This window comes from Zalophus californianus, chromosome 8 (genome assembly GCF_009762305.2).
Source record: "Zalophus californianus isolate mZalCal1 chromosome 8, mZalCal1.pri.v2, whole genome shotgun sequence".
NCBI classification, from domain to species: Eukaryota; Metazoa; Chordata; class Mammalia; order Carnivora; family Otariidae; genus Zalophus; species Zalophus californianus.
In genome coordinates, this window is record NC_045602.1 from 66,611,177 (window position 1) to 66,622,032 (window position 10,856).

A 10,856-nucleotide genomic window follows, 5' to 3' on the forward strand; every position below is an offset into this window, starting at 1 on the left:
AAGCTCCAATGCCAGTCAACTGTGGAGCCCAGGAGTGACATCGCATTACGCATGGACCTCTGTGGAACAGCTTACTGAAAACCCATAATACTAGCATCCTGTGCTGCTCTGTGTAAGAAAACATGCAGATGATCTGGAGTCAAGGTACCCAGATAAAAAAGGGACAAGTATAACATGCATATCTAACCTATGATCCTATGCTGATATCGCTGAATGGGCCCATGGGCCAAATCTGGCCTGTCATCTGTTTTTTGTATGATCTGTATACAATAGATTTTATTTTTTAAATTAGAATATTGTACAGCATGTCAAGATCACATAAAATTCCTATCTGTGTCCATAAAGTTTTACTAGAACACAGTCATGTCCCTTCCTTCACCTATCATCAATGGCTGCCTCTGTATTCCATGATAAGCAGCTTCCACAGACAGAGTCCAGCCCACAAAGCCTAAAATATTTGCTGTCTCTGGCCCTTTACAGAAAAAGTTTGCCAACGCCTTCCTCAGAACTCAGGTTTAGCAAGTTCTCTGTTAACTTTTTCATAAACCAAAGATAAAATCTGGATGCATAGCTGCAAAACATCTCGTATTTATTATTCTGTTTGCTGTAGTTTTCAACGCTGGTGCACCACACACACGCACAAGAACACAAAACAGGAACCTCGATGGATGGTCTAATGTTTCCCATTTGCTATTTCTGGCTTGGCTGTTTCCCTACAAGGCATGCACACAGGAGAGGAAAGACAACAATTACCCGCCGTGCTAGATTTAAAAGCATTTAATGACATAGCATATATTTAACAGGGCAGAAGTTGAGAGGTACAGGTCATACGACTGAGCGCTGGGCCTGAGCGACCACCTCCCTGCTCAGGCCCAGCCTCTAGAGTTCATTCCTATCGATGCCATTTTGATTGTGCAGTAAGATGAAAATTTGTCATTACAATCATTACAGTGACAAAGAAATGCACACTATGTATCAAAGAGCAAGGTAATGAAGCAAATTATAACACAGTGTGGCAACGCACGAGCAAGTAACCATTAGAGTAACATTACTTTGTCCAGTAAATGCTTCAGTTCCACTTGTACACTTACCAATGATTTAAAGGGTTTATTATACATCTAGTTTTATTATACTTTGTACTAGAATTATCTCAAACATACAATATAATGTATTTCAGCAAAAAAAAAAAATTGAAATTACAGATTATTTAAAACAGTATCCGTTTTCTATTCCTTCTCGTATACCGGTATACCGACATTCTGAACTGTCCTTGCAGGTGATGCAGAAAAGCTGCATGTCAGGTGTTAGTAAGTGATGCCAGATACAAACGGTTTGGTCTGTAGATTTAACATGGAGCTGCACTGTGACGGCAGCGAGATCATAATACACGATCTGTTTAACCAAGGTTAGACCCGTCGTGGGCACTTCTAATAGTCGAGACTCAAGGTAACCACTGGAAATAAATGGAAGAGAATGGTGTCAGGAAATTGATACGTTTTGTCTCTAGTGAGCACAGGAAATATTGTTTAAGCACCGCTGCCTTGCATACCAACAGCACTAGAGGCGGGTTATTTCCAACGCAGCCTCACAAAATTGAGGAACAGTTTAAATATTGAGATCTAATCTATATAATTTCATTAAAAAAAATCTGGTCTTCCCTCTGCACCTCAAACTTTTGTAACTTGGAGATAAAGTGTTTAGGTGTATTTCCCCCACCCCCCCCCCCCAGAAATGCTCTATAAATTAAAAAAAAAAAAAAATCAACCACATTGAAGAACATTAGGCACAGAGAGTAATGTGTTGGTTCTGAGCTTGCATGCTGGAGTTTCACTGAGAAGGTAAGAGAAGGACAGGAGGTGAAGGAAAGGAGTTCATTTCTTTTTGCCAAAAATGCTGAACCGCTTCTCCTTGTCTTTCTCTTTGTCTTTCTCCCGCTTGCCAGGGCTAGACTCGCTGGTGATGGTGACGACGCTGGTGGGCAAGGTCTGTGCCCGGCTGGATGCTGGCGTGCTCTGGGTGCTGGCGGACACCTCATGTTTATCAGATGAGATGGCAGAGGAGATGGCCTGGATCCATGTGTTCATTTCCTCCTGGACAAAGGACCACAGGTGAGATGCAGCCAAGAGGGATGGGCTCAAAACACCCTCACTTCACCTGCTCAAACATACGTGCCTCCGTTGGTCGGAAGGCTTGGAAACAGTGCATCTAGCCTATGGGGGCATCTGGCTGAGAAGCAAGCAGTTCCCAAATGACCTTTAGCTGAGTGAACATGGTTCAACTCTCACGAGAATTTGGTTTACAAGACCTGAAAGTCACCCATCTAGTATGTGGTCCTACAAACTTGGAAGAATGGGAAGACTGGTTTCCATTGGTGGGATGCACCCTTTTCTTTTACTTTTCTTAAAAAATTGAAGTATATATGACATATAACCCTGCATGAATTTAGTAGAAGTTGGTTTTTCAAATCTAAAGCACTACACACATTGCTTTCTCATCAGCAGACCCTCTCTCCCTGCAAGAAGTACAACCATGAAATGGTTGAAGGCAGTGGAGTGCCGCAGGGAGGCCCCTGACTGGACTTCAGGATCCACATCCTGTCCCAGGACCACCCCACTGTGCCTCATCCACTGTGAGGGATGGGCAAATTTTCCTCCATCAACTTCAGGGTCCTTGCACTAGCCCTCCTGACACAGCAAGGAGAGAGTAAGATGCCATTCTGCTTCCTAGCGATATAAGGACAACTGAATGCCTTGTAGTTCTTAGTGACTAAGGAGACCAGATAAGAGAAGCCATGGCTGACGATTACTTATATATGAAACACTGTAAATAAAGCTTATTGTGCCAATAAATACTTGCAAAAGCCCAAGTATTGAGAGAAATGAATCTTAAAAACTTACATCATCTTTGGCTTGGAAGAGGTACTCATTGCCATCATTTAGTCTGTAAGTCGAAGGAAGAAAGTCAGTCACAATTTGACTTAGGAAGAAACAAAACCCTCAAATTCCCAAAACCTATGAGGGACATAAGCAGGCCAGGGGAATCCTACCAGAAATGCCCATCGGAGCTCTGCATACATCACCAGCTTTGCCCAGGACCCACAAAGGCCCAGTATATATTCTTGGGCCAGTATAAGATACACAAAAACTTAATGTTTCAATCCATTGGAAGGATCAAAAATGTCCCAAACATATCAACATCTGGCTTTGCTGTGGCAAAGGCCACTTGAATGTCTAATCAATGCTCTAAACTGAATTCAAGATATAATGCTTTAAAAATGATGAGTCCTGGGGCGCCTGGGTGGATAAGTCGGTTAAGCATCTGCCTTTGGCGCAGGTCATGATCCCAGGGTTGTGGGATCAACCCCCATGTCGGACTCCCTGAGAGCAGAAGTCTGTTTCTCCCTCTCCTGCTCCCCTGCTTGTATGCTGTCAAATAAACAAATAAAATGTTTAAAAAAAAAATGATGAGTCTTCAGGTCATTATCCCAGGGTCCTGGGTCAGCAGGGAGTGTGCTTGTCCCTCTCCCTCTGCCCCTCCTCCCCCTCCCCCGCTTGTGCTCTCTCAAATCTTTAAAAAAATAATAAAACATTAAAAATAAAAATTATGTAGTGAAAAGACTCATAATCATTAAGGGAACAATATGACATGAAGATGTAACAACTGTAAATACTTATGCACCCAACATGGCAGCACCCAAATACATAAAGCAGTATATAAAGGAAGTAATCAATAGTAATACAGTAATAGTAGGGGACTTTAACACCCCACTTATATCAGTGGATAGATCATCCAAACAAAAAATCAACAAGGAAACTGGTTTTGATGACACATTAGACCAGATGGATCTAACAGATATATTCAGAACATTCCATCCTGAAACAATGGAATGCACATTCTTTTCAAGTGCACATGGAACATTCTCCAGGAAAGATCGCGTATTAGGCCACAAAACAAGTCTCAACAAATTAAAAAAGATCAAAGTCATATCATGCATCATTTCTGACTACAATGCTATGAAACTAGAAATCAACCTAAGAAAAAATCTAGAAAGAACACAAATACATGGAGATTAAATAACATGCTATTAAAACAATGAATGCGCCAAACAAGAAATTGAAGAGGAAATCAAAACATCCAGGAAGACAAATGAAAATGAAAATACAAAGTCTAAAAACTTTAAGACACTAAGAGGGAAGTTTATAGCAATACAGGACTACCTCAAAAAGCAAGAAAAATATCAAATAAACAACCTAACCTTACACCTAAAGGACTGAGAAAAAGAACAAACAAAACCCTAAACCAGTAGAAGGAAGGAAAAAAAGATTAAAGCAGAAAGAAAAAAAGAAAAAAAAATAAAGAAACAATGTAACAGGATCAATGAAACCAGAAGGTGGTTTCTCATAAAGATCAACAAAATTGATAAACCTTTAGCCAGATTCTTTAAAAAAAAAAAAAAAAGACTCAATTAACAAAATCAGAAATGAAAGATGAGAAATAACTGATGCCACAGAAAAAGGATTTTAAGAGAATATTATGAAAACTTACATGCCAACAAACTGGACAAGCTAGAAGAAATGGACAAATTCCTAGAAGCACATAACCTTCTAAAACTGAATCAGAGAAATAGAAAATTTGAACAGATTGATTACCAGCAAAGAAATTGAGTCAGTAATCAAAAAACTCCCAAAAACAGAAGGCCAGGACCAGGTGACTTCACAGGTAAATTTGACCAACACTTAAAGAAGAGTTAATACTTCTTCTTCTCCAACTATTCCCAAAAATAAAAGAGGAAGGAAAACTTCCAAATTCATTCTGTGAAGCCAGCATGATCCTGATACCAAAACCAGATCAAGACACTACAAAAAAAGAGAACTACAGGACAATACTTCTGATGAACAGAGATGCAAAAAGCCTCAACAAAATATTAGCAAACCAAATCTACAATACATTATAAAAACCACCATGACCAAGTGAGATTTACTCCTGGGATGCAAGGGTTCAATATTCAAATCAATCAACGTGATACATCACATCAACAAGAGAAAGGACAAAAACTTTATGATCATTTCAATAAATGAGAAAAAGCATTTGAAAAAGTACAGCCTTCTATTCATGATAAAATCCCTCAATAAAATAGGTTTAGGGGCCCCCCCAGCTGGCTCAGTCAGTGGAGTGTGAAACTCCTGAAATCAGGGTCATGAGTTCAAGCCCCTACTGGGGCCTACTTAAAAAAAAAACAAAACAACAAACAAAAGTAGATTTATTTATTTATTCATAAGATTTTATTTATTTATTTGACAGTGATATAGCGAGAGAGGGAACACAAGCAGGGGAGTGGGAGAGGGAGAAGCAGGCTTCCCATGGAGCAGGGAGCCCGATGTGGGGCTCGATTCCAGGACCCTGGGATCGTGACCTGTGCCGAAGGCAGACGCTTAACGACTGAGCCACCCAGGCGCCCCCAAAAGTAGGTTTAGAGGGAACATACATCAACACAATAAAGGCCATCTATGAAAACCCCACAGTTAACATCATCCTCAATGGGGAAAAACTGAGAGCTTTCCCCCTACAGTCAGAAATAAGACAGGGATGTCTACTCTTACCACAGCTATTCAGCACAGAACTAGAGGTCCTAGCTATAGCAATCAGATAACAAAAAAATAAATAAATAAATAAAAGACATCCAAATTGATAAGGAAGAAGTAAAACGGTCACTATCTGCAGATGGCATGATGCTACATATATAAAAAACAATAAGGTCTCCACCAAAAAATTACTAGAGCTGATAAATGAGTTCACTAAGGTTCAAGATACAAAAATCAATATAAAGAAATATGTTGCATTTCTATACATCAAAAATGAAGCAGGAGAAAGAGAAATTAAGAACACAGTCCCAGGACACCTGATTTTGGCTGTCGGCAGAGCATGGGACTGTTGATCTCGGGGCTGTGGGTTCAAACTCCATGTTGGGGGTAGAGATTACTTAAAAATAAAATCTTAAAAAAAAAAAAAGTCCCATTTACAATTACACCAAAAATAATAAAATAGCTAGAAATAAATTTAACCAAGGAGGTAAAAGACTTCAGAAAACTACAAAACGTTGATGAAAGAAACTAAAGACGGCACAAACAAATGGAAAGATATTCCATGCTGATGGACTGGGGAAACAAATACTCTTAATGTCCATATAATGCAACCCCTATCAAAATACCAACAGCATTTTTCAAAGAACTAGAACAAACAATCCTAAAATTTGTATGGAACCACAAAAGACCCTTAATAGCCAAAGCAATCTTGAAAAAGAACAAGACAATGGGAGGTATCACAATTACAGACTTCAAGTAATATTATAGAGCTGTAGTAATCAAAACAGTATGGTACGGGCACAAAAAGACAGATCAATGGAATAGAACAGAAAACCCAGAAATAAATCCACAATTATATGGTCAATTAAACTTTGATAAGGGAGGCAAGAATATGCAATGGGGGAAAAAGTCTCTTCAAAAATGCTGTTGGGAAAACTGGACAACAATGTGCAAAAGAATGAAACTGGACCACTTTCCCACACCATACACAAAAATAAACTCAAAATGAATCAAAGACCTCAATGAAACCAATAAAACCAATGAAACCATAAAAATCCTAGAAGAGAACACAGGCAGTACTTTCTCTTGGTATTAGTTGTAGCAACATTTTTCTAGATACGTCTCCTGAAGCAAGGGAAAATAAAAGCAAAAACAAACTACTGGGATTACATCAAAATAAAAAGCTTCTGCACAGCAAAGGAAACAATGAACAAAACTAAAGGACAAACTCCTAAATGGGAGAAGATATTTGTAAATGACATATCCCATAAGGGGTTCGTATCCACATACATAAAGAAGTGAGGCACCTAAGTGGCGCAGTCAGTTAAGCGTCTGACTCTTGTTTTCAGCTCAGGTCGTAATCTCAGGGTCGGTAAGATTGAGCCCACATCGGGGTCCACGCTCAGCACGGAGTCAGCTTGAGAGTCTCTCTCCCTCTCCCTCTGCCCCTCCCACTCGTGCTCTCTCACTCTCTAAAATAAATACATCTTAAAAAAAAATAAAGAACTTACACAACTCAATACCAAGAAACCCAAATAATCCAATTAAAAAAATGGTCAGAAGACATAAACAGACATTTCTCCAAAGAAGACACAGAGATGGCCAACAGACACATGAAAAGATGCTCAACATCACTCACCATCAGGTAAATACAAATCAAAATTACAATGACATATCACTTCACACCTGTCAGAATGGCTAAAATCATAAACACAAGAAACAAAAAGTGTTGGTGAGGATGTGAAGAAAAAGGAACCCTTGTGCACCACTGGTGGGAATGCAAACTGGTGCAGCCACTCTGGAAAACAGTATGGAGGTTTCCTCAAAAAATTAAAAACAGAATTACCACATGATCCAGTAATTCCACTACCGGGTATTTAACCAAAGAAAGAGAAAACATTAATTCAAAAACATCTATGCACCCCTGTGTTCACTGCAACATTATTTATAAAAGCCACAAAAGCAGCCCAAGTGTCCCTCAACAGATGAACAGATAAAGATGATGTTGTATATATGTATTTACACACACACACACACACACACACACACACACACACACACTGTAGTATTACTTAGCCATAAAAGAATGAAATCTTGGCATCTGCAACAACATAGACGCATCTAAAAATGCTAAGTGAAATTTAAGAAACAAAACAAATGAACAAAGAGAAAAGAGACAGACAAAAAATAGACTCTGAAGTATTGTCTGAGATGGGTAAATGGGTGAAATAGGTGAGGGGGATTAACAGGACACTTATCGTGATGAGCACTGAGTCACGTACAGAATCATGGAATCACTATACTGTGTGCTGGGAAACTAATAAAATACTGTATGTTAATTATACTGGAATTAAAAAATGAGTCCTTTTGAAATTCTGCTACAGAGCCTTATATCCCCCACATTTACAAATACCAGAATTTTTAAATAGACGTACAGAAAAAGTCTCCTAGATTTCTCTTCTTATACAGTACAGAGTAAAAGAAACTGTCCTGCAAGGCCATCCCTAGGACGCTGGAGAGTCACTGGCTTGGAGGGCTACTCATTCACTTCACTGCGGTACAGAGGAAGGGGTGTTCCTGGTGGGGAGGAAGGTAAGTGCCCTCTGCCAAAACCCGGACCCTCTGAAGCTGCATGGAGGGAGAAGAAAGGAGGGAGGCAGCCAGGGAGCCAGGCTGCTTGCACCTTGTTTCACACAGTGTAAAGGGCTCCAAGTCCTGGAGAGCCTGCCTCCGGTGCTCCTTGAAAGAGCTCAAGAAGTCACCCCCTTTGAAACGCTCATTTGCAGTCCGTGGCCTAGTGCAACCGACAGGACACAAATGTCTAACTGAAGACCAAAGCTTTCCAGGTCCCAAAGCGACAGATCAAAATTATTTTAAACTAATCAACATTCTAACCATGGACACATTTACTTTCTCTATTTTTCAAGATGAAACGGCTTTTCTGCCCACTTCTAAGCATAAGAACTTCTGAGCCTGGATCCACTCTGAAGGAGGTGTATGTGTTCTACAAGCCAGAGACAGTGGAACTAGATGGTTCCAGAAGCAGCTGGAACATCCGCTGGGCAAGCCAGGGAAGCAGAGAGACCCAGGTCCCACACAGGCACTTCCTGTTTATCTCCATCCAGCTCCAGGATGACTCACTTGACCCACTCCACATAACTTGTGGGCAAAGAATAGCATCTCCTGGGTCTGGATAAGCTGCAAAAAATGGGTAAACTATTTTTCTATGCTTCCCTTAAAATGTGAACAGTTCACCTTGTCTTAAGGAACAGTAAGTTCCAGCTTATCAAAACAAAAGCTCATTTCTTCAAGGCTGAGCTGTGCCATGAACCACAGGGAGACTGATGACTGGCCACAGTCCCTAAAAATCCTAACTGAGACACACGACAAACCACACAAGGTTCATTGGTGATTTTTTTAAATGGCAGAGAGGAGGAACCGACTGATCACAGTACCTGCCTGGGAAAACCAACCTCGAAAGTGAAAATACACCTACTCTCGGCAACCAAGAAACGGGGCCCCTCTCACCTCAGCTTGAACACGTGTTTCTTCTTCTTGTAATCAAGGGCCACTTCACAGATGGCTTCTTTCAAACTCACAGGGACCTCGCTGTGGTAGGGGATTCCAGAGGCAGCTGTCTTTGCATCTTTGTAGAAACCCATTTCTTGGTTATTTATGACACAATAAACATTGTGCCAGGACCTGAGCAGTAAAGAAAGGAATGTCAGGGTTCTAGACCACACTCCCGTAAAGAATTAAGAATGTGATTAATATGCAAACGATCCACACACCATGTGGTATGACACCTTGTTAAAAGCCTTTCCTAAATTCTGCTAAAACTAAACAAGAAAACAAAATTCCTCCATGGACTGCTGGGACAGTGTCCACATTCATACAGTGGCAGGTGACTGAGGGCAGGTGATTCTCTGAGTTTGGGGAAAAACATGGTGCCCTCTTCTATTACATAAAGGTACTCCTGGCTCTGACGGGAAAGATTTTTATTGGGGTTGGTTCTCTTTGCTGTAGTACTCTCTTGTGGTAATGCCGTACAGGGCAGACTCCTCATCTGAAACATGCCTGTCCTGAAACACTAACTCTTCCACCTCAGTTTTAATCCTGGTGGGGCTTGGCAACCTGACAGGGAGACACATCCAGGGCCATTAGCACTAGTAGTACCTCCGGATGAATCAGAAAAAAGACAGCCTTTCCCCCATGATATGGCAAACTGTCACGATATACTGATTTTTATCAGAAGACACTGTACTGCCACCTACCTAGATTAACATAAAAATTTATGTTGTACTCAATGTGGATGGCAGCTCTGAGATGGGGATTTCCTGGTCTAATGTACAACATGTACAACTATACATGGTGGTCCCAGGCAGAAGGGATCACTGGTTAAGCACACTGGCTTTGGAATCAGGTAAGAATTTCACCCGGGCTTTGCCATATACCAGGTTTCTTAAGAGTTTTTTTTTTTTCACCACACAGGGCCACCGTTTCCTCATTTATAAAATAGACATAATAAAAGCAGAGCCTACTGGGAGGCAGTGAACATAAACACAGATACGGAGATAAGGCTGGAGAAATGAAAAGTCTTCAAAAAAAAAAAAAAATCCCACAATGAAGAACACTTTAGGGAAATTCTCCAACCTCTGCCTAGCACATTTCTTCTCAGGAAGAATTACTAAGGCCCCTTTTTGCTATTCCCATCCACGCTTAATTAACTTTCCTTCTCTCAGTGAATCAAAAACACTCTCCTCCCACTTTCCAATGTCAGTCCCAAGAAAAGTGACACCCAGGAAGCTAAGAACAAATGGATTTCACCAGCGCCCACTCCCCGGCTTTCCAAGCGGCAAGCAGTGCTTCGACCTTGAAAGGGCGGGGCTGACTTCCCATCTCCTGAGGCAGTGGCCTCAGCCTTCGCTGCTCTCACCTGCTTGAGGCTTTCTTATTGTGAGCCTCCCACTCGTGCTTCCGGTTCAGGAAGCCTTCCATCTGGGCCGAAGGTGTCTCCTGGGTTCTGGCCGGCAAGGTGGCAGCACTCTGGGCTGGGAGGGCGGTCTTGGCTTTGCGGTCCGAGGTTGGGGAGGGGATGGGGCTGGACTCCTTTGAGCTTGTTCTCTGCTCGGCGGCGCCGTTGACCATTTCACTTGTGTCCACCGTTTCTGTCATCTAGGGACAGTGGAGAGGCCACTCAGTGAACCCCGTGAGCCACAGGGGTGACCACATACGCTCTGACTCGCACACGTGGCTGTGTATAAATGCCGGACA

General features: G+C 41.4%; 1 protein-coding gene across 4 annotated transcripts in view; it reads right to left on the minus strand.

Moving 5' to 3' along the window:
* Positions 1-761: 761 nt before the first annotated feature.
* SPTBN1 (spectrin beta, non-erythrocytic 1) overlaps positions 762-10,856 on the minus strand; it is a 192,669-nt gene continuing 182,574 nt past the window's right edge. For 2 of the 4 annotated variants that reach the window (XM_027622169.2, XM_027622170.2), the window contains exons 32-35: positions 10,519-10,757; positions 9,111-9,284; positions 2,898-2,940; positions 762-2,090 (exon numbers count right to left, since the gene is read on the minus strand). In XM_027622169.2, coding sequence (XP_027477970.1) covers positions 1,872-2,090; positions 2,898-2,940; positions 9,111-9,284; positions 10,519-10,757 — 675 coding nt within the window. In that variant the 3' untranslated portion in view covers positions 762-1,871. The remainder of the gene's footprint in view (positions 2,091-2,897; positions 2,941-9,110; positions 9,285-10,518; positions 10,758-10,856) is intronic. The other 2 variants (XM_027622166.2, XM_027622167.2) reach the window with 1 other exon arrangement.